Source organism: Urocitellus parryii, chromosome 1 (genome assembly GCF_045843805.1).
Source record: "Urocitellus parryii isolate mUroPar1 chromosome 1, mUroPar1.hap1, whole genome shotgun sequence".
In the NCBI taxonomy this organism is placed as follows: Eukaryota; Metazoa; Chordata; class Mammalia; order Rodentia; family Sciuridae; genus Urocitellus; species Urocitellus parryii.
The window spans coordinates 127225615-127251421 of record NC_135531.1 but is presented as its reverse complement, the minus strand read 5'-3'; the positions used below and the strand labels follow the sequence as shown (position 1 = coordinate 127251421).

Sequence of the window (25807 nt, the reverse complement as noted above, 5' to 3'; positions counted from 1 at the left end):
GAGGAGGTTGAAAGAAGCAAGCAATTGGTGTGGAGATGGATGGACAGTCTGTCACTGGAAAGGATTTGAACTGGAAGAGCCTTGATCCCCAAGTAGGAGATTTGGACATCTCTCATCTGCCAACAAGGTTCTAAGTAGAAGAATCACCTGAGGATAAATTTGAGGAAGGTGAATCCAATTTGTGAAAATGATGGGATGAGGAGACAAGTTTGGGGGTTAACTGAATCTACTGGGAGTATGAAATCTGAGCTCATGGGCCTCCACATTTAATTTTTTTATTGGTGCATATTCTCTGTATAATAGTAGGTGTAATTGTGGCATACTTATATATACATAAAACAATTTGATCAATTTTACTCCCCAACCTCTTCTCCCAACCTCCCACCCTCACTACCCCGCTTCCTTTACCCTAGTAGTCTCTGTCCGCATCCTTGGCACTCCCCTCGACACTCCTTTTTATTTCTATTTTTCCGCCATCTAGCTTCCACATATGAGAAAATACACAGTACCTTGAGTCCAGCTTATTTTGCTCAAAATCATTAATTCAGCTTGGTGCGGTGGCATATACCTATCATCCCACTAGACTTGGGCAGCTATTTTAAGGCCAGCCTCAGCAACTTTGTAGAATCCTGCCTTGAAAAAAAGGGCTGGGGTTGTAGCTTACCGGTAGAGCGCCCCTGGGTTGAATCCCCAGTACCAAAAAAAAAAAAAAAAAAAAAAAAGCAAAGCCATGGTCTCTAGGCTAGGTAAATTTTCTTGCAAATGATAATTTTGATTTTTTATAGTTGAATAAAACTCCATTGTGTATACTTTCTTTATCCATTCATCTGTTGATGGACACCTAGGCTGATTCCATAACTTGGCTGTTATGAACTGTGCTGCAATAAACATGGGCATATGAAGCCAGGCATGGAGGCACAGGTCTTTAATCCCAGTGGCTCAGGAGGCTGAGGCAGGAGAATCTCAAGTTCAAAGCCAGCATCAGCAACCTAGCTAGTCTCCAACTCAGTGAGACCCTGTCTCAAAATATAAAAAAGGGCTGGGGATGTGGTTCGGTGGTTAAGGACCCCTGGGCTCAATCCCCAGCCCCCTGCAAAAGAATGGGTATATGGTAAAGTATGCAGACTTTTTTTGTTATAGAGGGACACAATTTTTTAATTTTGTTTACTTATTTTTATGTGGTGCTGAGAATCAAACCCAGTGCTCACATGTGCAAGGCAAGTGCTTTGCCACTGAGCCACAACCCCAGCCCCAAGTATGCAGACTTTTAATTCTGTGTGTGTGTGTGTGTGTGTGTGTGTGTGTGTGTGTGTTGCTGGGAATTGAACCCAGGGCCCTGTGCACTCGAAGCAAGCACTCTACCAACTGAGCTATATCCTCAGCCCTCTGACTTTGTTTTGATAAATACCAAGGAGGGATATAGTTGGATCATAGGGAAATTCCATTTCTAGCTTTCTGAGAAAACTATACCGATTTCCATAGTGGCTACAGTAATTTACATTCCCACTAAATGTGTATAAGAGTTTTTATTTTCCTTTGCATCCTGGCCAGCATTTATTGTTATCTGTATTCTTGATTATCCTAACCTGGAGTAAGATAGAATCTCAGTGTAGTTTTGATTTGCATTTTCTGGATGGCTAAAGATGTTGAAGAGTTTTCTGTAGGTGTTGGTCATTTGTATTTCTTTTGAGGAGTGTGTGCAATTCATTTGTCCATTTATTGATTGGTTTTTAAGAAATATTTTTTAGTTATAGATGGGCACAATACATTTATTTATTTATTATTTTTATGTGGTCCTAAATATCAAACCCAGTGCCTCACACATGCCAAGCAAGGGCTCTATCACTGAGCCACAACCCAAGCCCTTGTTGAGTTTTTCTTTAGTGTTGAGTTTTTTGAGTTAAAAAAAGAGTAAAGTGCTCAGTGGTAGAGCACTTGCCTTGAATGCGTGAGGCCCTGGGTTTGATCCTCAGCACCACATAAAAATAAATAAATAAAAATAAAGCTACTGTGTCCATCTACACTAAAAAAATATTTAAAAAATATTTAAAAAATAAATTTCAGCTTCAGAATTACAGAAAAACCTGAACATAGTTCTCCCTATTTACATGCACTAGAATGGTACATTTGTTAAAATTAGTAAGCTAATATTGATGCATTATTTTAAATTAAAGTTCGTGCCTCATGCAAATTTCTTCACCTGATGTCTTTTTTGTGTCCCAGGTAACCACCCAGAATTCTACATCACATTCAGTCACCAGTCTCCTTAAACTTCTCTTGACTGACAATTTCTCAGATACTACTTGTTTTTTGATCATTTCCTGACAGTTTGGGGAGGTCAAGTATTTTGTAGAATTTCCTTCAACATGGATTCATCTCATTTTTCTCATGATTAGATGGGGTTATATCTTCCTTCCTTCCCTCCCTCCCTCCCTTCCTCTTTTCCTTTTAAACCCAGGGCTTCATGTGTGCTAGGCAAGCTCTCCAACATTGAGCTACAGTCTCTGCCCCTCCCCCCACTTTATTTTGGTTTTTGGTGCCAGGGATTGTATCCAGAGGCCCTCTACTACTGAGTCACACCCCAAGTCTTTTTTATTTTGAGACAGGGTCTCACCAAGTTGCTGAGGCTGGCCTCAAACTTGTGACCCCCTTGCCTTAAACTCTGGAGTCATTGGGATCATAGGCATTGGCCACCATGCCTGGCTCTCATCCCTTTTTAAAATTTTTACTTTGAGGCTGGGCATGGTGGCTCAGCCTGTAGTCCCAGCGGCTTGGGAGGCTGAGACAGGAGGATTGCCAAGTTCAAAGCCAGCTTCAGCAAAAAGTGAGGTGCTAAGCAACTCAGTGAGACCCTGTCTCTAAATAAAATACAAAATGGGGCTGGGAATGTGCCTCAGGAGTCAAGTGCCCCTGAGTTCGATCCCCAATACAAAAAAAAAAAAAAAAAAATTTTTTTACTTTGAGATAGAGTCTCACTAAATTACCCAAGCTGTACCTGAACTTTTGATCCCTTTATCTTCCCCAGTATCTGGAATTACAGGTGTGCACCATCATGCTGGGCTCTAGTTATAATTATTGATACATTTTAATTATTCATAATAGTGGGGTTCATTATGCCACATTAGTACTACTGCACCCAAGAAAATTTGATTGATTCTCCAAGATGGTTATAGGTTTTTGAAAGGCAAACTACAAAGAAGAAGTGTCATTCTCAGCATATCAAGGATACTTATTATCAACTTGACTTATAACTAGATGTTACATCTTAAAATTAGTTTACTTAAATTTTATGGGCTGGGAATGTGGCTCAAGTGGTAGAGCGCTCGCCTGGCATGCGTGCGGCCTGGGTTCGATCCTCAGCACCACATACAAAGATGTTGTGTCTGCTGATTAACTAAAAAAATAAATATTAAAAATTCTCTCTCTCCCTCTCTTTAAAAAAATAAATTTTTATATAAAATTTTATTTCTTGTGAGTGAAATCTGACACTAATGGGACTTCATTGTAATAACTAGCAGGATGCAGTGATTCCTGTCCCCTTTAGGAGGGTCCAGACTCTATATAATTCCATATTCCTGCTTCCATCATTGATTGACCTTAACTGGTCTCTGCAGGTCAGTCAAATCTAGGCTGAATTTGCCAACATTCTGATGTAGGATGCAGTGTTCTGGGAAAATCACAGGATGGGGAAGGTTGGGTTGTATGCCTTGGGGTTTGAGAGGGAAAGGTATTGCTGGGAATGATTAATTTCCTACCCATAGTAAAGTTCTCTCTGAGGCAGTGTGCTTAAGATCACAGATTGTGTTTCGTGTGTGTGTGTGTGTGTGTGTGTGTGTGTGTGTGTGTGTTGGGGGGATATATTATGCAACTAGACTACTTGATTTAGTTCTCTGTTCTTCAGTTCCCTTACCTTTTAAGTGGTGATAATGAATACCTACTCAAGAACAGAATGAGATTCCAATAGTAAAAAATTTATAGCAATAACTACCATATATAGTAAGAATTTATTAGATGTTAGCTATTTATTAGGAAACAGTTTGCTTGGAAGAGCAGAAGAGATAAGTCTCACAACTCTACTGCTCTATTTTTCCAGGTAGGAGGGGTGGGGGAGACAGCTTAATTCCACATTCTCTCATTCCCTTTTTCAGTTCCTAACTGCACCGAAGTACCCCTTTACTGAATGACAGCTATTAGTTACATAGCGTTGACTGTATACCCACCGCTGTACCAAATGGATTGCATTTTCTTCTTAACCCTTACAACCACCATAGAGAATAGGAACCCTTTATATGCCCAGATGAGGAAAGTCACAAAGAGATTATGGTTTGCCCCCAAGCACAGCTGAATTGGTAGAGAGGGGTTTCAAACATATTCAGTCTCTATTCAGAATCCAGTTCCTAACTACTACTTGGGAAGACTGAGCTGGGCCTTGTGTGCAGGAAGAACCTAACCTTCTGGACTGACAGCACACGAGCCACGACAATCCCCGCCTATATTCGGGAAGAGGAAAATGCACATTATCCCAAAGCGCCTGTTTGTAAGTCTGGAGCCTAAATCCTGTCCCAGACCAGTGACTTGTTGGGTAGGGTTTTGGCTTCTGGGGCCTCCGTTTCTCCCGGCGTCAGGGGGATTCCTGGAGGTAGTTGCCAGCGCCACGGCGGAAGCGCCCAGTTTCTCTGCCAGCAGAACCTTGGAGGCAGCGACTCCGGAGAGCAGACGGCGCGGCCGGAGTGTCGGACCCGGCGGACCGGGAGGCGGGGCAGGCGGGAGGGCGGGGCGGGAGGCGGAGGCGCCGCGTAGGACCCGGAGGCCGGGTCCGCGGGGCTGCGAGCTCGAGCCCCATGTGCAGCCGCCTCCCCACACGATGTTCCCCTCCCGGAGGAAAGCGGTGCAGCTGCCCTGGGAGGATGGCAGGTGAGCGGCGGCGGCCGGCTCTGGCCGCGACCCTCCGGGTGCTACCCCTTTCCGGGCCACCCCGCGGAATCTAGGGGGCTGAGGCCATCAGGTCTAGTGCTCTGCGGCTTTCTCTGAGGGTCTGTGGCTCTCCCAGTGGGTCTCTCTCTTTCCCTCTGTCGCTGACTCTCCCTCTATCTTCTTCATTGACCTCCCTTTGTGAATTTGTTTCCCTCCTTGAGAGTCTCTCATGTCTTTTCGTGTTTTTCTCCACTGGCCCATCTCCCAGTTCGTGTGCGTCTCAGACTCGGTGAACTTCTTGTAGTGGATCTCAGTCTCCCTGTTTTTCTTGGCCTCCTAGGACCTTAATCGGTTTCTTTGGTCTTGCCACCCCTATTACAGCCCCATAGCTTCAGGTCCTACCCTCTTTTCTTCGTGCTTCCCCATACTTTGCTCAGAAGAACATACCAGACAGAAGCTTCGTATGCACTGCCTGGTTGGCCACTGCCTGGCTTGTACTAGACACTTCTCACACAACCGTTAGTTCATTTCCTGTGCAGCTGTACTTGCATGGGGCCTGCTCCAAGTGTTAGGTGTGAGCGTGTCCCAGATCTTAGCTAATGATGTTTCCCATTAAGCAGAATGGAGAGAGCCATTTGACTGCCTACATTTTGGGGGGGATGTCCACAGTTCAGGCTTGAAATCCTCCCCAGAACACATGCTAGTGGATCTTTGCACAGTGAGTGATACTTCATTCCCTTTCTGTCTTAAATTTGTTAGGTGCCATAAGACTCTAGAATTTAGCGGCCAAGGTTCTTTTCTTTTTTTCCCCAAACTTGGTGCTGAAATGAATAGGAATATAATAGAAGGCATGGCCTATGGAGTCAGACCTGAGCTGGAATCCTGTTTAGTAGACAGGTGACCAGAAACAGATCACTTAATCTTCCTGATTTAGTCTTCCATCTCTGAAATGGGGATCATAATATCTACTCTACAAGTCTGTAGGAGGATTAAAGATCATATGTGTAAAACCCTTGTCACTATGCCTTACACAGAGAGGATAACAGTTCTAGTTACCTTTCACTTTTGAGGTGCTGTAGTTAAGAGCATCTGAGTATTCAAATATTGACCACCAACGTTTGTAGGAGAGAAGAAAGGAAAAGGAAAGAAGGAGTATTTCCATTTCTGGATTCCTTTCTATAACTGTGTCTAACCCCCTCCCCCACAGTTTCCTGATACAGTCTGTGCTTTTGACACAGGAATATAAGGATCCATGCAGCAAATTTAGGATAGTGTAGCAATTAAGTGTTGAGTCTGAAGTCATCTCTTAGTCTTGGGCAATGACTGATGGAGACAAAGTGTCATCTGAATTGCTCATCAGAGCCAGGGTGGCCTGGGCCTGGGAAGCATCTGGGATTGCAGTTCTGGATCTTGCCACCAGGTGGCATCAGCAATGACTTTGGGTTTCCATTGCTCTGAGGAAATGGGATTCTGGGCCCAATTTAGTTGCTAGTAGTTTGGGCCCTTAGAACACAGGAGGAGAGCACCACTGGAATGTGATCCTGGTAGAATGAGCAAGCTGGATAGAAGAAACGGTATGGGAAAGTGTGTGGAATGCCCAATCCATGACATACGCCTGGGTAATGGTCACTGCTTCTTCTCCAAAAGGAGGGATACTATCCCAAGTCTGCCTTCCCAGATTCCACCTCGCCCCCAGAGAAAGCCCAGAGGGCAAGAGAGAATCTGTAGAGATTCTAGCCTTCTCAGGCCACTTGCAAGACTGGGCTCTGTTCCTCCCCAGCGGAAACCACCTCCGCAGGACAATGGTGGGTAAGTCAGAAGCCCTGTGAGGATGTCCAACTGGTCCATCTCTCAGCTGCATGTGGGACCTGGGCCTGGCTTCAGGGCTGCTGGCTTCCAGGTTGGCAGTTTTGCCTCTAGAGAAAGGTAGGCATTGGTCTAGCTCTGGTGTGTGACTTAAAGCATGCCAGAACTGCTCTATCCCTTCCTTTAACTCAAATAGCAAACCCTTTGCTCTCTGACCTGTGTTGGGTCCACAGATATGAATCCTACATGGTTTGACAAGTAGGGTCTCAAGTCATTACAGGTGAGTGCTTTAAACAGAAGTACAAGATGGCATGTGAAGACAAAAGAGGGAACCTTATAGGGTGGGGGTAAGATGGTAGGTGGCTATGTTGGAATTTGTCCTTGAAGAATCAGCTTGGGGCTTCTAGATAGATAAATGAAGAAGGGCATGTCAGGCAGGAGGAACGGTGGGGTGAGGAAAGTCTGGAGCAGAAAGGAATGTGGGCAGTGGAGAGACCCTAAGTTACCCAGGGTGAGAGTGAATAGTTGGGAGCAACTGAAGGTTGGATTGATTCACAAAAGGCTTTGACTGTGAGAGGGCTTTTCCTGTTAGGCCAAGCAGTTTGTCTTTTATCTTGTGAATAAAGGAAGATCATCCATAAAATTGAAGTGACCTGAGCAGGACAAGGACCAGATAAGTGAGAAGGATCACAAGGTAGACTTTACAAGGCCTGGTAGCTAATTCCTGATTCTTAGGTTATAAAGCAGATCCCATTGTAGATATTGGAGTGGAGGCCACACGAATTATAGAAACAGCTTCTGTCTTGGATTTCTCGGTTCCTTTCCTAGCATCTTCAGGAACTTCCAGAGGAAGAATAAAGGAATCAAGTGAATTCAACTTTTTTTTTTTATACCGCCTAACCTAAAGGACAGTCTTCCAGCATTATCCAGTGTCTAAGATATTCGCTGTTTGTCCAGTTTCTGAAATGAGCCAGAGTGCACCCAATTCTAATCTTTCTTTCCCTCTCTGTCTCTCTTGTTTCATGGGCTGACACTGGGACTGAAGATTTTGAGACTCACCCAGTGAACTGCCACTGTCCATTTGGGCCTTGTATTGCTTTAGGGGCAGATCTGATCTTACTAGAGTAAATATTGGTTGTTTCACATGGGATTCATGCCAGCATACATTGCTATCTTGGGGGACTTTCTGGTTAGCTCAAGAAGCAGGACAAAGCCAGGGTTTCTCCTGGGGTGAATGTACAGGGAACCAGGTTTGGAAGGCAGTGGGTTGCATCTCTTAAGTGAGATTCTTGCCATTGGCTTATGACATCAAACCACTGTCCTGAAAGGGCAAATAAGAGAGGCAGGGATTCCTGTCCCTGCCCTTAAGCTCATGGTCTGGCTGGGATTCACTCACAAAGCAGAAAAGCATTGAGGAACTGGGGCAACTTTGTGACTTAGGAGTGGTTGGAGAGTGTCCCAGAGGTTGGGTGGCAGAAACTGGTCCTAGAGAGTTAAGCAGATTCTGATGTGTCGTACTACCATGAGCAAAACATTTAAGTTGCTTCTGTACTAATTCCCAGGTGCTTGGAATGTGTGCCCTGTGCATGGGGAGGCCAGAAAAAGGGTGTGTCAGAGGGCTCCATGTTGGCCCTGCCCTTCTGACCTCATCCCTGCTCTTGTCCCAGGTCTAGGTTGCTCCCCAGCGGCCTCCCCAGGAAATGCTCCGTCTTCCACCTCTTCGTTGCCTGTCTCTTATTGGGCTTCTTCTCCCTACTCTGGCTGCAGCTCAGCTGCTCTGGTGATGTGGCCCGGGCAGCCAGAGGACAAGGGCAGGAGAACCCGGGTCCATCCCGGGCCTGTCCTCCGGAGATGCCCCCTGAACACTGGGAAGAAGATGCGTCATGGGGCCCCCACCGCCTGGCAGTGCTGGTACCCTTCCGTGAACGCTTTGAAGAGCTCCTGGTCTTTGTGCCCCACATGCACCGCTTCCTGAGCAGGAAGAAGATCCAGCACCACATCTATGTGCTCAACCAGGTGGATCATTTCAGGTAGGAATCCCCCTCCTGACACAGTTCCCCATCACCTGGTGCTTCCCCTTGCCCAGGCCTCTCAGGACTCATTCCTAATCCACTTGGGTTAGGGGTAGAGGATGGGAGCTGATGGACCCCCCTTATTGGGTGTGGCAGGATTCTTTGGGGTGGGCTTTGATCTACTTTCCATTTTGGAAAGATCACTGTGGCTATATTAAATAAATTATACTGGGACAAGAGAAGCAGCTGTATACCAGTCATCAGAGGTGATGATAGCTTGGCCAGTATGGTACAAGGGGGTAGAGAAGTGATGTGGAGGAAGTGCAGACAGGACTTGCTGGTGATAGGCTAGGAGAATTATGGAAAGGGAGGATTCCTCCATTTCTCACAGACTATCCTTATCCTAAAATTCTTGACCTTATCCAGCCTTCTCCCCTCCATGACCACCATCCATGCATCTCACATTCCAACCCCTACCTCATTTCCTTTCAACTTACTCCCACTGTAAGACGAACTCCAGTGATTCCTGGACCCCACCCACCCCATGAATTCACAGATCCTCCTACCTTTTCACTGCCCACTCTCCTTGTCTCTACTTTCTCTTATCCAATCCTCCCTCATGTCCACCCTTAATATCTAGCCCTTAAACAGTGACATGCATGGCCATGCTGTTCATCTTCCTAACAAGAAGTCCCTGTGTCCTTCTGGAAGCCTTGCATTCTTGCAGTCCATCCATGGCAGCCTTCCAAAACTCCTTTTCTTACTCCTTCCTCATCCTCACTCTTGGCTGATGAATTTGCTTCCAGTTTAAGAAAATGGGAATAATTGAAAGAGACCTTTTCTGTTCTCGCCACCTCCGCTCATCTTCCAGCTTCCTGCCTATTACTTGGGATGACTGTCACAGTCCTCTGTGGGGCCAGCTCTCCCACTGTAATACTGGGTCCCTCTTCTTCCTCCCACTTGAGGACAGCACTCCAGTGGATGGCCCCTTTTTCTCCTGCATAATCAGTTTTTCTTCTCTCTTGGAACATTCACACCAGCATACACACATACTAAGATAGCTCCTCTCTAAAAGGAAAAGAGGGAAAAAGAGAGTCCCTTCATCCTACATCCCCTACAGCTGTTACCCTACTTCTCTGCTCTCCTTTGTAACAGAACTCCTTCCCCTTCTCTTTCCTCATTTTCCTTTGAACCTGTTTCACTTAGACACCTCCATTGTGACACTGAAACTGCCCTCCTTGAAATCACCAATGACCTCCACTTCATTAATCCCAAGCCTTTGTCCTGTGACCCAGCAGCATCTGCTAAGTGGATTATTTTTTCCTTCTTCATATGACTCTGCTTGACTTCTGGGACAGTGCTCTCTGATTCTCCTCTGTCCCTGCCGGCGAACCGTACCTATCTTCTTTGCCAATTCTTCCTCATTTCTGTGATGCCTCACCAGCAGTATTCCTTGGGAATCAGTGCTTGGATATTCTTGCTTTCCTTGCTGCAGTCTCTCCTTGAGGATCTCATTCAGTCCTATAGCATTAAATTCCTGCTGACTCTGAAATCTGCATTCCCAACCTAGACTCCAGACCTTTTCCCTGAACTTCAAACTCCCACATCCAGACACTTATGCTCCCTCTCCAATTGCTGACTCAGAGGCAGTTTGAATTTAGCATAATCACAACTGAGTTCCTGATTATACATCCCAGACCTGTTGCCCCTGCCTCTTCCCCTTTTCAGGAAATGGAAACTCAGTGCTCTAACTGCTCAAGTGAAAAAGCCTTGGAGTCATGCTCACCAATTTTTTCTTAATCACATAGCATTCAATCCATCAAAAATGCACCTCACCACCTCCTCTGCTCCCTTCAAGCAAAGCCACCTTCATCACCTCTTGCTTCCTGCTGGTCTGCCTTCCTCTGCACTGCTCCTACAGTCTCTTCCCAATATGCTGACTGGAATGATCCCCATAAAACAAGTCACAGCCCTTCATACCTCTGCTCCAAGACCTCTAGCAGCTCCCTGTCTCACCAATGTCGATGCCCCAGTCCTTGAGTAACCTGTAGGCCCCATCCCCATCAACCCCTGCTTCATCCCTTTTCCAACTTCATTCTGCCCACATTGGTGTCTGCTCTTGCCTCTGGCCTTGGAACTTACTTTATCCTTTCCTTGGAGTCCTGTTCCCTCAGCTTTCATATGGCTCATTCTCTCAGACCTTCAGGTTTTTACTCAAATGTTGCCTGGTCACCCTGGCCCTCCCCAACAGCCCTAACTGAATAGCTGTCCCTGCCCCTGTACCCAGCAAGTTTCATCCTCCTCACCCTGCTTGACTCTTCCCACAGCTCTTATCTCTGTCTGCCTCCTTATGTATATACTTCTTGGTTTTCTCCCACTGGATTGTCAGCTCTTAAGAGGGGGCTTTATTTTCTCACTGCTGTATTTTCCAGTACAGTTTTGAGCAGTTTTAGCACACTGCAGGTGCTCAGTAAACACTTGTGCCCCAAATGGGGGGTTCAGCCCCATGTAGTGAAGTCAGTGCAGGGCTGAGGGTAGCAGAGGCCCCTCTGGGGTGGGGTATGTGTGGGGAAGAGGCTTTCATGCAGAGCTGGGGGCAGGACCAGGTGGTGCGCAAGCCTGCTGTCCCTTGCCCAGCCTCAACCTCCCTACACAGGTTCAACCGAGCAGCACTCATCAACGTGGGCTTCCTGGAGAGCAGCAACAGCACAGACTACATTGCCATGCATGATGTGGACCTGCTCCCTCTCAACGAGGAGCTGGACTATGGCTTCCCTGAGGCGGGGCCCTTCCATGTGGCCTCACCAGAGCTCCACCCACTCTACCACTACAAGACCTACGTGGGCGGCATCCTGCTGCTTTCCAAGCAGCACTACCAGCTGGTGAGGCCTGGCCCAGCCTGCTTTGCTTAGAACTCGCCCCACCCTGGGGTGGAAGCAGTTGGCAGGACAGAGCAGCCTCCTGGGCCCAGCAGATGGAGGTCTGCATAGGCCTAGCAGGGGACTCAGCAGTAGCCAGAGACATGAGAGAGGATGAGGAATGAGCAAGTCAGCTAGCGAGGGCTCTGCTGTAGCAACAGAAACCCCCACTCCAGCTGACTTCAGTAAACTGGGGATGTGCTGGCCTTCACGTTTGAAAAGTGGGGGTGGGTGAGGGTCTGGCTTCAGGTGCACGTTGCCCACCTCTCAGCCAGTCACTGGAACTCTGTGTCTTTCTCTCTCAGCTTTGCCTTCCAGGCATTAGAGTGCAGTTCTGCAAGGAGGTTGTTGTAGCTGCAACCAGTGTTCCTTTAGGACCCAAGCTTGTGGGAGATGGACCTGCTCCTTCCCAAAAAGCCCAGATAGGAGTCCCCAAGCACAACCTCACTGGCTTTTGATTAGTCTGTTCCTGAGTCTGTCACTGTGGTTGGGGGCACAGATGGGTGAGAAGAACTGAGTGGCTTGGGGCTAGGGCTCCCAGTCTTGTCTTTAAGCCATGGCCAAAGCCAACTTTATGCCCCTGAGCCAAATGCAAAAAATAGGTGTAACCACAGACCCCAACTGTCCCTCTCACACAGAGGAAGAGATTAGGTCAGAACCATTTCAGGAGAAACGAGAGTAGGAGGGAATTGCAGAAATCAGTACAAGCAGGCATCTCTGCCCATCAGCAACCTCCCAGAGGTGTCTCCTCTGGCTAGTCAGACATTTTGAGACTAATCTTCTCATCACACAAGTTCAGGGCCCTTTTAGAATGTTACAGGGACTGGAATGTACTGACTCCTCCTTTCCACTCTCCCAATACCACAGGGGTGGAGGGACCTGGAAGCCCTGGTGTTCATTCAGAACAGTCAGGGGAGGAAGAGGAAGGGGGAGCCTGGCTTCTCAGGCTTGGGCTGGGGTTTTTCTAAGTGGTAGGGAACCAAAGTATACCCCTGGGAGGAGGCAGCAGGTGACAGATGCTCCCTGTCTCTGTGTCAGTGCAATGGGATGTCCAACCGCTTCTGGGGCTGGGGCCGAGAGGATGATGAATTCTACCGGCGCATCAAAGGAGCTGGGCTCCAGGTAAGACTTCCTCCAGGGCCCTGCCACCTCCTCAGCCACTGTGGCTGCCCTAAGGTTTCCTTTTCTTTCTGAGGGGAGTTCCACACACACTGCCCTCCCTACCCCCAGTTCTGATCCCTGCCCTGAGTCGCAGTGGTCATTTTGTCAGTCCTTTGTCCTCTGTACCTCAGTCTCCTCTCCTGCGAAATAGGAATACAAGCCCCTGCCTGTGGCCTCCTGGCAGGCAGTAGGACTCCAGAGGAACTAGTGGGGAGGGTCAAGGCTCCAGGAGGAGTGGCCTGACCCCCACTTCCATTGGTCTCCTTAGCTTTTCCGCCCCTCAGGAATCACAACTGGATACAAAACATTTCACCACCTGCATGACCCAGCCTGGCGGAAGAGGGACCAGAAGCGCATTGCGGCTCAAAAACAGGTGCTGACTAGTCTCCTCATCAGGACAGATAAGTGGTAATGTGGGGAGCCAGCAGGCCCAAGCATTTCACCAAGTTCTGCTTGGGCCCCAGTGGCCTATCCTCCCCTGCTTGGCCCAGTCAGTCGGTGGACATTCTGCTTACAACTGTGTCCTGCCCTGGTAGCTGCCATGAGCATCCTGGACACTGGGCTGCCTATCCATTCATGTAGGCTAGGGGTTGGGGGAGGCTTAGCTGAAGATACTGGAATCTGCTGAGTTCAGTAGTGCACCCCTGTAATCCCAGATTGAGGAGGCTGTAGCAGAAGGATCATAAGTTTGAGGCCAGTCTCAGCAACTTAGTGATGTCCTAGCTCAAAATAATAAAAAGGGTTGGAGATGTAACTCAGTGGTAAAGTACCCTGGGTTCAATCCTTAGTATAAAAAAGAAAAAAAGGCGGGGAGGTATGCCAGAATCCCTGTTCCTCACACAGCCTCTAACCTCAGAGGCATAATCATCCAATAGAAAAGTCCCAGGATATAGCTGTGAGTAAGAGAGCTCACTTTCTGAACTTGGGGTTCCCTGTCTTACTGAGAATCACAGGATCTTTAATGTTGAGGCTCTGTGAGATCAGTGAATAGCTATCACTCATGAAGCCCTGAATCTGAGCCCTTTTCTCCTTTCCTTTCCAGGAGCAATTCAAGGTGGACCGGGAGGGAGGCCTGAACACTGTGAAGTACCGCGTGGATTCCCGCACAGCCCTGTCTGTGGGTGGGGCCCCCTGTACTGTGCTCAACATCATGTTGGACTGTGACAAGACGGCCACCCCCTGGTGTACATTTGGCTGAGTTGGCTAGATAGTAAGGAAGCACATGCCTCTGGCCACATTGCTACTCAGGCTCAGGACAAAACCTCAGGCCTCAGGCCCAGTTCCGATGAGATGTGGAGTGCCCTGAAGAAACAGGCAGCAAGCTCTGTGTTTGTAGCAGCTACCCCCAGAGGCAGGCCTATACCAGGAGAGGACAAATGCAGAGCCTGGATGCTGCTGCAATAAACAGTGATCAGAGAGAGACTAAAAAGTGGCTCCCAACTGGGACTCTCCACCCTGCCTCTCTGCTAACCCTGCTCTGCCTCCTTCATGTGCTGAGGCCTGTGGGCAGTGGGAGGGTTGTACAGGACAACCTCTAATCAGCCTTGAGTTTGTTCCTTCCTGCTGGACTGCCTCCTGCAGAGATACAATTTAGAAGCCAAGCAGCTGATGTAGATGGTAATTGTGATTGGGAGGCTTAGAACTTCAGAAACCAGAGCACAAGCACACAGAAAGCAACAATGGATACCAGCTCCCAATGGTTGTCATCATGCAGGAATGTGGGCCTGCCGCAAACATACTCTGATTTTTCAAAAGAACCTAGAATGCTGGACTCTTAAGTGAAATCTCCTGATTTTTAAATGATAACAGCTAATTGAAACTTGCAAAACGTATGACAGGCCAAACAAAATGTGTTGTGGACCACTGGTTTGTCACCTTTGGCTGAGGGGAAGGGAAAGAAGCAAAAGATGACACCTCTCAGTTGTCGAGGAATTGCTGGCAAGAAATTGGGGTAGGGGTTGGGGGTGGCAGGTCCAGGTGAGAAGAAAAGCAGAAGGCATGAGTTTCTTGTGCCACCCCTACCTCTAGGCTTTTGGGCTGCTTCCTTGATGCCCATCTGGGCACTTTCACCCACCTCCAGGCTCCATCTGGTTGGGCTCTGACTCTGGGAGGGTGCTTCATCCTGTCTCACAGAGAAAGAGCACCTAAAGAAGTAGAACCACAGGACTGGACTTAAGGTAGACAGGATCAGGGAGTGGTGTCTCAGGTTGAAGCTTGAAGGAGGGAGAATCAGGATTCTGAGTTGGGAGGAAGAAGGTGGGGAGTGGAATAATCCCTGCAGTGTTCATAGCATGAAGGGAAATTTCCAGCAGTCTCCAAGGATCATTGACAAGGAGAGGTGAGGATAGGAGCCGGGGGATCTGGAATTGGGGAGTGACCTGGGAGAAAGCATTTGGAGGGAAGCCTGGTGCCACAAGGGGGGTATGAAGGGCCTTGCAAGGTAAACTGTTCATTCCAAACATTTGACCACCAAAAATTTGGGGCACAAATGAGAGGAGACTTGGAACCGTTAACATTGGTTTGTGTAACTTTGGGACATGTCAAGTGCTGCAGAACAGATTGAGCTCCCAGAGTTGAAAAAGGTAGAATCAACAGTGCTGATCAAAAAAGACTCCTCCTCTGAGGATGATGTCAGGGGTGTTGGGTGCAGTTGTATGGCTTACGTACCATACAACCTGTATGTAAGTTGAGAGATTTAAGCAGAGATGGTTGGAGTAGAGCTTGAGGTTCTGAGACCTAGCTCAGAGCTGTGATGCTAGACTGATATTGTCCAGTGATTCGACCTCACCTACTGTATTGAGCAAACAGGCCTGGACTCCAGGCAAGCACAAAGTTAGGGATGAGGTGCTGTGTGCCCCAGTGTCCCAGCATCCCTCATCTTGGACTTGTATATAACATAGGCAGTGACACGTGGCTCATGGAATTAGTGGGAATGAATGTGATATCAAAGCCCCCAGCTCTCAATTTGGGGAGGCCTTCCTTTCCACTTGCATTGGAGGAGTGGAATGAGCAGAAAGGACAAAAAGATGCCTTCACCTTGTGGCATCAGTCAACAGCACACATCCCCAGCAGGTGTGGTGGCACACACCTGTAATCCCAGTGGCTTGGGAGGCTGAGGCAGGAGGATCACAAGTTCAAAAGCCTTAGCAACTTAGTGAGGCCCTAGCAACTTAGCAAGACACTGTCTCTAAATAAAATATTTAAAAAGGGCTGAGGATGTGGCTCAGTGGTTAAATGTCCCTGGGTTCAATCCTTGGTACCAAAAAAAAAAAAAAGTACATACTTCCAATCCTGCACCTCTACACTCCCCCTGTGGCTGCTTCCATTAGCCCCCCAGGCCAGGTCTGATGTGGCCCAAATCTGCAGCCTTCCCTCACTTCCCATCCTAGGCCTCCAGCACTCTCCAGATAGGGAGAGGGCCGAGTTATAGTGAACCAAGGAGAGATGGCTCTGTCTTCCTCAGCACCTTGTTGGCCTGTTTTCTGGAGTGGAATCAGCTAGTGACCCTGCCTTGCTGGCTGGGGTGTGGGTGCAATGCAGTAGGACATAGTTGGCCTACATGGATATTATAATAATACTATTACTTTTTGAACATTCATCACATACAAAATACATTGCATTATTTCACTGAGGCCTCTAAGCTAGGTCCTATTTATTAACCTGTTTTATAGATGATAAGGACAAAAAAAAATAGATGATAAGGACAGAAAAGTACCTTGCCTAGGGTCACAGAGCTGATAAGTGGTGAACTTGTGGACATCTCTAGAATCTGCCTCCAGAAAGAGATTTCACCCTTTTCCCTGCACAGTAGGAGCCCATGCACAGGGGTTTCTTCCCCTGCAGACCCTCCTCAGCCTGAGAGGTCCAACATGCAGGGCTTCACCTCTGGGAAGAAAGCAGACCACAGGGAGATTCAGAGTATCTGCCCCATGACTCCTCTACCTTAAGGAAGATGTGGATTTTATTGATGGGAAGGGCCCTCATAGCTGAAGAGTCCTGATGGCACTTCAGTGGGACCCAAAGGTGGCACCATGACTGAGAGTTGTACAGACTACTCAGGGAAGGCTTGCTGGTGGATAAGAGCCAGTCAGAACAGGAAAGATTTCCAGAGGAATTTGCATATGGAAGGCAGAGGCTAGAGAGAGCTTGTTAGGTTTAGGAGCTTGCAAAGAGTTTAGTGTGTTCCTGGCACCCTAGTACTGTGCAGGAGTTGGGGAGGTGGGCAGCAGAGGGAAAGTTAGGGTGAATCCTGAGGATCTGTGAACACCACATTAGGCAACTTATACTTAATTCAAGGGGCTCAGGGTTTTCAAATGGGAGAGTTTGAGGACAAGGGTTAGATCCATGTTGTAGAAAGATCCTTCTGTGACAGAACCTAGTGTGAACTGTAGGATGGGGTCTAAGAAACGAGCCTGGCCAAAATGAGACATGATGAAGCCAGAAGGAGGCAGTGAAGCAGGGGGTGGTGGGGGAGGTCTTCTCAGCCCCCAGAGTCTGTAGAGCTGTTGGTTCCTCAGCTGTTGGCTGGCCAGGATCAGCTGCACCACTGGGTCTTCCTTTGCAGAGGGTCCACTCCCCTGCAGGTTGTTTAGCCAAATGGATACATGCACACAGCCTTTTTGCCATCTCTGCCCTCATTCCTTGGGAGCATTTTTTTTTTTTAAAGCAACAATAACAAAGGGAAAAGCCATTTCTGGTTCCAGCATCAACAGGTACAGAACTTGGAAGTCATCTTTTCCATGATTACAACAAGAAAACAGCTCAACAGACTGAAAAGTGATCACTTATTTTGGATCCATCCAAGAAATGAGTTCACAGGGCAAACTGCTACCCTGAAATTTAGAGAGACAAGCAAATTCACTCAGCCACAAGCAGCTTATCTAGAGAAGTTTCTGGAGCCACAAACCAGTAGTAATACTTAAACAGTAACTTTGACAAATGGGTGGAGGCTAAGTGTGGGCTCATGGTGAAGAGCCAAGAAAAATTCCTTCTTGTCTCAGGGAAGGGAAAATTAAACTTAAAAACATGCCCTAACCTGGATGGGGTGGGGTGTGCCTGTAGTCCCAGCTACTTGGAAGGCTGAGGTCGGGGATCACTTGAGTCTAGGACTTCAGGGTCAGCCTGGACAACATAGCAGGTTTTATCTTAAAAATAAGAAAGTGAGCCCAGCACAGTCTCCATACCAGAAGCCTGTCCTCCAGGACCCCCTCCCCCCAGAAGATAAAAATCTATCAGAGCTTGTCTCACCAAGGGTTAGGACAAATCTGCAGTGGAATAGTGGTGGATAGCCTCTGAAGGAGCTTCAAAGACAGACTGGATTGAAGAAGTTCTGAGGGAAACCCAAAGACAACAGAGACAAAACCAAGGACGTTAGAGGAATTAAAAACTTCTGGCAGTTACAGTAGACAGACATTAATCTTCATCCAACTCCTAAACAGATTAACATTGAACCTCACACTAGAGGTCTAAGTCAGTTTCTTTACCCGAGAATTACATGTGAGTCATGTAACAAGGCATCCTAAGAGGCAAGGAAAAAAACAGACTAAAGAGACAAAGTATACTTCAGAACTAAATCCATAGAGGATACACATTTTGTAATTATCAGGAAATTTTAAATGACTGTGACTAATATGTCAAGGACTCTAGCCTGCGATGGGCTCATCAGTAGACCGGACACACTAAGGAAAGAATCAGTGATCTTGAAGATCTGGTAATAGCAATATCAAAACTGAAATGCAAAGAGGAAAAAGAATGGAAAGAGAGGGAACAGAACATACGAGAATTGTGGAAGAATTTCAAAAGAATGGCACAACTGGAACACCAGAGGAGAAGGAACTGTTCAAGTAGTCATAAATTGTCTCATGAGACAATTAGTTTAATGAGACACCGAATTACAGTCTAAGAAGCATAGAGAACACCAACTAGGATAAATACACAAAACAAAACACAGAACAAAACAAACAAATGAAAAATGACACCTAGACACAGCTAGTCAAAGCTAAGATCAAAACCAAAAAATATTGAAAGAAGCCTTAGAAAATGCCTCCAGCTTATGTATGGAGAAAATGGGTAAGAATTACAGCCTACTTGTCAGATCCAATACAAACAAGAAGAAAGGAAAATGAAAAATATTTTTTTTTCCTCTTGTACTGGGATGGAGCCCAGGGCTTCACACATGCCAGGCAAATGCTCTACCAGTGACACCTCCAGGCCTGGGAGTGAAATGTTTTAAGGGTTGAAAGAATAAAACCTCATCAACCTAGAATTCTATATCCAGCCAAAGCATCTTTTAAGAGCATATGTAGTAAGGTCAATAAGCCATACACTTTAAAAAGGTTTAAATGGTGAAATTTATACAATTAAAAAAATTTTAGGTACCGGTGATTGAACCAGAGGTGCTTAACCACTGAGCCATACCCACATCCCTTTTTATATTTTTAAAATTTTGAGACAGTCTTGCTAAGTTGTTTAGGGTCTCACTAAGCTGCTGAGGCTGGCTTTGAACTCCCAATCCTCCTGCCTCAGCATCCTGAGCTGCTAGGATTACAGGCATGTGCCACTAAGCCCAGCTTGTTATACAAATTTTATCTCAATAAAACATGAAAAAGAAAAAAACTTAAGCAAACAAAAGAGGTTTATTGCTAGCAGAGTTGCACTGCAAGAAACCTAAGGAGTTCTTTAATGAGAAGGAAAATATCATAGGTCAGAAACTCAGATCTACTCAAAAGGAAGCATGTCAGAAAAGGAATAAATTAAGATAACACGTATTTCTTCTTATTTATTTATTTATTATTTAGTTTGTGGTACTGGGGATTGAACCAGGGGCACTTAACATTTGAGCCACATTCTCAGCCTTTTAAAAATATATTTTATTAAGAGACAGGGTCTCACTGAGTTGCTTAGGGCCTTGATAAATTGCTGAGACTGGCTTTGAACTCGAAATCCTCCTGTCTCCACCTCCTGAGCCACTGGGATTACAGGTGTGCACCACCACGCCCAGTTTGTATTTCTTATTCTTAATTGATCTAATAGGTAATTATCTGTTTAAAGTAATAAGAGAAACAGTGTATTGGGGGACTATAGTACAAGCATAAGATGAACAACAGATGTTATAAGAATGAGGAGAGAGGCATTGGGAACACTCTGTTGTAAGGTACCTACCCTGCCCTTGAAGTGGTAGAGTGTAATTTTTAAAATGGGTTTAGATTCATTGTAAGTCTATATTACATCTCTAGGGTAATGAGATAAAATATTTTAAAAGAAGTATAACTGACATGATAAGAAAGGTAAGAAAATGCAATCAAATTCTTATTTAACCAGAGAAGACAGAAAAGGAGGGGAAGAAAAGCAAACAGACAAATGTGGTGAACAGAAAACACATTGTAGACATTAACCTAAATCTATCAACAATCATTTTAAAGGTAAATGGCCCTAAATACATCAATTAAAAGACAAAGACTATCAGTAGATTAAAAAATAAAAGGACTCAACAATATGTTGTTTACAAGAGATCTACCCTAAATATAATTAAACAAATAGATTTAAAATAAGGGGATGGAAGGACTGGGATGTAGCTTGGTGGTACAGTGCTTATCCAGCATGCACAAAGCCCTGTATTTAATCTCCAGTACCACAAAAATGAATAAATAAAAGGGATAATGATATGCTATGCTAACAATTATCAAAAGAAAGATGGAGTAGTGATATTAATATCAGACAAAGCAGACTTTGGAGGAAAAAAATTATCAGGGAGAGAGGGGTATTATGTAATGATAATGTGGTCACTTACAAGAAGACATTCTCAAATCCTTAATGTGTATGTACCCAACAAGAGAGCATCAAAATATATAAGGCAAAAATGTATAGAGTTACAAGAGAAATAGACAAGTCCATTATTATAGTTAGAAACTAAAACACCCCTCTTATCAGTAATTGACAGATCCAGCAGACAAATATTTAGTAAGGATATAGCTGTAGTGACCAAGACCAACAATCCACTGAATCTAGTTGACATTTTTAGAATACTTCACCCAAAAATAGATACACATTCTTCCCAAGTTCACATGGAACATTCACCAAGATAGGTTACAAACTTGGCCATAAAACAGAGTGGGCTCTTGATGAAATTAAACTAGAAATCAACAACAGCATTGTGTCTGGAACAGGGATAGTTCCAACTTTTTTTTTTTGTACCGGGAATTGAACCCAGGGGCACTTAACCACTAAGCCACATCCCCACCCTTTTTATTTTTTATTTTGAGTCAGGGTCTGCTAAGTTCTTGAGGCTGGCTTTGAACTCACAACCCCCCTGCCTCAGCCTCTCAAGTTACTGGGATTATAGATGTGGATTGTGCCTGGCAGTTCCAAGCTTTATTGAGATTAAAGAATCTTTAGGAAGGTTATCCAGGCAGCTTGGGGTGACAGAATCCCTCAAATCATACAAGATAGTGGGTCTCTATTCTTGAGTATTAGGTTTGTTGCTTTCACTGGAGAGCCAGCTGTCAGCTGGAGGGTTTCACTGATGCCATTTCCATGGCCCTAATACCAAAGGTCACAGCTGTTGAAGTAACAGATCTCCTACCCACCCAGAAGTATGATGGAGGCTTGGCCCACTGGCTTAACTGCTTCTTTGGGACTTTTTATTTCCCCTGTGCTATTTTGGCACAATTCTTAGTCCAACGTATGGTTCAGATGTGCAGTGGAGTTTGATGGCAACAGAGAAAAAGGAGCCATATTAGATACTGAAGCACTAGCCATCCTTGACATTGAGTAAACTATATGCGTTAAGGTTCTGTAGAGAACAGAAGCAATGGGAGATTGTGTGTGTGTGTGTGTGTGTGTGTGTGTGTGTGTGTGTGTGTGAATTGAAAGATTGAGATTAAAGTTTATCATAAAGAAGTGGCTCATGACATTATGGAAGCTGGATAATGCCAAGATCTGAAAGGTGAGTCAGTAAGCTAAAAGCCCAGGAAGGCTGAGGGTTTTATTCCAATCCAAATTGGAAAGCCTGAGAATCAGAAGCATCAGTGGCATGTGCCATTCTAAAAGCTGTCAAAGTCAAGACCCAGGAAGAGCCAGTTTAAGTCTGAAGGCAGGGGAAAAAATCCTTTTTGTTCTACTCAGGCCTTCAATTGATTGGATGAGGCCCATTCATGTAATGGAGGGCAATTTGATTTAACTAGTCTACGGATGTAAACAACAACCTCATCTAAAAACACACTCATGGACACACCCATAATAGTGTTTGACCAAATGCCTTGGCACCCTATGGTCAAGTTGATACATCAAATTAAGCATCACACTGGGCAATAAACTGGGAATCCTGAACTCTGGATTCCTCTAGGGAGTCAGAGAATCTGGTAAGGGAAGGATTCTTCACTTGCTCACCTCCTTGGCTCTTATCCTTTTGATTGGGCCCTCTCTTCCATACCAGAAAAGAAACTACAAAAATTCCTGCATTAACTGACTGTGGTGGCCATGAGACTACACCTTGTTAAACTACTACTGCCCAGACCCTTCCCTGGCTGAGAGCCCCAGCCACTGTTCTGCACTTTACTGAGACCAGACTCCTCAGCTCAGATGAGACTCCCTTGTTGACATGGCAGGCTAGGATGCTGCCACCTAAATCCCTCTCTTCCATGCGCTCAGGGTCAAACTTGCACTGGACTCCCACAATTCTCTCCCTCTCCTATCTCCCTCCCTACTTCAGGCACTTTCTCTAATAAAATCCTTACATGCTTAATCCTGGTTTAATCATGTCTTGTTGGCTACTTCTGTGAGGACCTGGACTAACACACTGATTTTTTTTCTCCTTTAAAGAGACATCATGATACACAAAGAACACATGTTTCAGAGAAAGGTCTGGATTGCAATTTGAATTTTGTCACTAGCTGTATCATCTTATTCAAGTCACAAATTCTTTAACCAGAGCTGCTGGAGGGAGAATTCCTAGCATATTAAAAGATAATTGTATATTGGAATGTGCTTTGTCCCTTAAGGGTTCGCATGTTGGGATCTTGGTCCCCGGAGTGGTGATATAAGAGATGGTAGATAGGACCTTTAAAAACTGGGTCCAGTGGGAAATAATTAGGTTATTGAGGGTACTGTCCTCCGAAGGAATTCTATTGTTCTTATGAGAGGGTTGTTATAAAAGACTAGACTGACCCTATCCCCATCTAGTTCCCTTTATTTCCATGTGATTTATCCCTCACCCATGTGCTCCTGCCATGATGCTGTCACCATGAGGTGATGTAGCCAGCAAGTCCTTGTCAGATTCAGCACCATACCCTTTGGATTTTTCAGCTAACAAAACTGTGAGCACAATAATTGTCTTTTCTTTATAAATTACACAACTTCAGGTATTTTGTTATAGTTACAGAATATGAATTAATAAAACAAGAATTGTCAAATCCAAAAAAAGTCCATGTTTAGGTAATAGTACTAGACCATTGTCAGTTTTATAGTTTTGACAAATACACATTAGTTACATAAGATGTTGGAAAACTGAGTAATGGGTACTGGGGATTGAACCCATGGGTCTCCTGCATTCCAGGCAAGTGTCCTGTCACTGAGCTACATCCCTGACTCTTTTTATTTTATTGTGAGACAGGGTCTTGGGGCTGGAGCTATATCTTGTGGTACAGTATTTGCGTAGCATGTACAAGGCCCTGGGTTTGATCCCCAGCACTAAAAAAAAAAAAAAAAAAAAAAAAAAAAAAAAAAAATTCACTACTCTGCCTTTTGGCTAAGATCAAGTGGAGACAGGGTCTTGCTAACTTGCCCAGGTTGCCATCCCTGAGTAGCAGGGATTACAGTCATATGCCACCATACCCGGTTTACAGGAACTTTCCATTGTATTTAAATATTTAAAAAGCTGGAATCGTGGCTCAGTGGTAGAGCACTTGCCTAGCACGGCCAGGCACTGGGTTCAATTCTCAGCACTGCATATAAACAATTAAAATAAAGGTCCATCAACAATTAAAATTTTTTTAAATAAATATTTTAAAAGCTTGCAATTTTGAGTAGCAAAAGCAACCGTTACAGGAGCCGGAGCTGCCTATTAAGCTCAATCAAGATGACAACCTCCTAAAAGCATCGAGACTTCGTGGCAGAGCCTATGGGGGAAAAGCCAGCGGGGAGCCTGGCTGGGATTGGTGAAGTCCTGAGCAAGAAGCTGGAGGAAAGGGGCTTTGCAAGGCATATGTCGTCCTCGGTCAGTTTCTGGTGCTAAAGAAAGATGAAGACCTCTTCCAGAATGGCTGAAAGACACATGGTGCCAATGCCAAGCAGTCCCGGGACTATCTAGGGTGCCTTTGAGAATGGTGTGACGCCTTCTTGTGATGTTCTCTGGGGAGCCCTCAATCCCTAGCCCCATTATCAAGTGACCAGAGTCTGCAGCTGAGTGGGGGCTCCTTGTCCTCTACAAAGGAAGATATTGCTGTTGTCATACTCCAGGGCCTTTGGGAGTTCTCTCCCCTCCCCATTTCAATCTTTTTGGAATTTTTGCTCTTGCATGCAACTCCCTTTCTCTTTCCCCTGCCAGTTCCATGGAAACCATTAACCAGCTTTTCTAATTGGATTCCTGGCCCCTTCCCTCACCCCCACCTTCACCTCTGGTCTGTTTGATGCCATTTGGCACCTTTTTTGGATAATAGCCACTGTCCTTGTAAAGGTTTTTAGATCAATAAAGACAGTGGCCTTCAAAAAAAAAAAAAGCTTGCAATTTTATTATAAATGTAAAATAGTCCCAAATAAAAAGTTCTTAACAATAAGGTACATATGAGCAACATAGTAGTTCTTCAATACATGATAGAATCCTGTCCTTCCTTTCAGGCTGACAGAAATTGTGAGGTGTCTCTGTTACTGCTTATCTGTGAGCCATGCCCCCTTACCACCAGCAGGGGTTAGCGTGTGAACTTCCCAAACTCTGATATTGGATTAGGAAGAAGCACTATTTTGTTTAGTGGAAAAGGTGACTATTTTCTTGTCTGATAACTCAGTATTGGGTATTTCCTTCACATAGAAAGGAAGTGTCTGAGTCTGTTTTCTGTTACTGTAACAGAATATCTCTGACTGTAATTTATAAAGAAAAGAGGTTTATTTTCCACTTTCCACTCCGAAAAGTGGAAAGTCCATGATTGGGTAGCTACATCCTGTGAGAGCTTTCTTGTTGGTGGGACTCTGCAGAGTCCGGAGGCAGTGCAGAATGTCACATGGCAAAAGAAAGAGCCAAATTGCCTCTGAAGCACTTGGAGATAGCCCATTAATCCATGAGTAGGTTAATCCATGCAAGAGGGCAAAGGTCCCACCTCTGAATACCTCACAAGGGCATTACATTTCAATGTGAGTTTTGGTGAGGAGGAAGATGTTTATCCTTAATGACTATTCCCTAGGATCTACTCCCTCAGAGGGGCCTCCCTGACTACCCATTCTAAAATAGTTCCCCAGAACCCACACAATCACCTTGTTTTTTTTTCCTTTCCCTCTCTCCCTCCAACCCTCCATCACATCCTCTCTATCTCTCTTTCTTTCCAATACTGGGGCGATTGGACCCAGGGGTCCTCTACCACTAAGCAACATCCCCCAGCCCTTTCTAGTTTTTGTTTGAGACAGGTTCTCACTAAGTTGCTGAGGCTGGCCTCAAATTTGGGATCCTCCTGCCTCAACCTCCCAAGTAGCTGGGATTGTAGACGTGAGCCCACGGTGTCTGGGCATAATCACCTTGTTTTATTGCCCTTACAGTTACTACCACTGACTTAAATCTTCTTTATCCTCTCTTCTCTGCCTCCATCCCAGTCGGATATCAACCCCATTCCCAGTTCAGGACCTAGATATCTTGTTCACTGCTGTGTCCCCAGTAAGCATTTCCTTGTGATGAACTGAGTTGATGTTGCCCTGGTGGCATGTTCCAGCTCCCATCTCTGCTGTTCTTGATGAGGCCTCCTCTGCTCCAAAAGATGCTATTCAGTTTTCCCATCCTTCCCTGAAGATCTGGCT

General features: G+C 45.6%; 1 protein-coding gene and 1 pseudogene across 3 annotated transcripts; both read left to right on the top strand.

Annotated features, from left to right (window-relative positions):
• Positions 1 to 4778: 4778 nt before the first annotated feature.
• On the top strand, positions 4779 to 15376 carry B4galt7 (beta-1,4-galactosyltransferase 7). 3 transcript variants are annotated; one of them, XM_026398231.2, is made up of 7 exons: positions 4779 to 4914; positions 6562 to 6723; positions 8388 to 8750; positions 11389 to 11614; positions 12689 to 12772; positions 13080 to 13184; positions 13854 to 15376. In XM_026398231.2, exons 1-7 carry the CDS (start codon positions 4865 to 4867, stop codon positions 14007 to 14009), a joined length of 1146 nt encoding a protein of 381 aa, XP_026254016.1. In that variant the 5' UTR covers positions 4779 to 4864; the 3' UTR covers positions 14010 to 15376. The 3 variants fall into 3 exon arrangements, with proteins under 3 accessions (XP_026254016.1, XP_026254019.1, XP_026254017.1); XM_026398232.2 differs by having other exon boundaries at positions 4833 to 4914; positions 6695 to 6840; XM_026398234.2 differs by lacking the exon at positions 6562 to 6723.
• An 8509-nt stretch (positions 15377 to 23885) lies between these two features.
• On the top strand, positions 23886 to 24151 carry LOC113189478 (barrier-to-autointegration factor pseudogene; annotated as a pseudogene).
• Positions 24152 to 25807: the final 1656 nt, after the last annotated feature.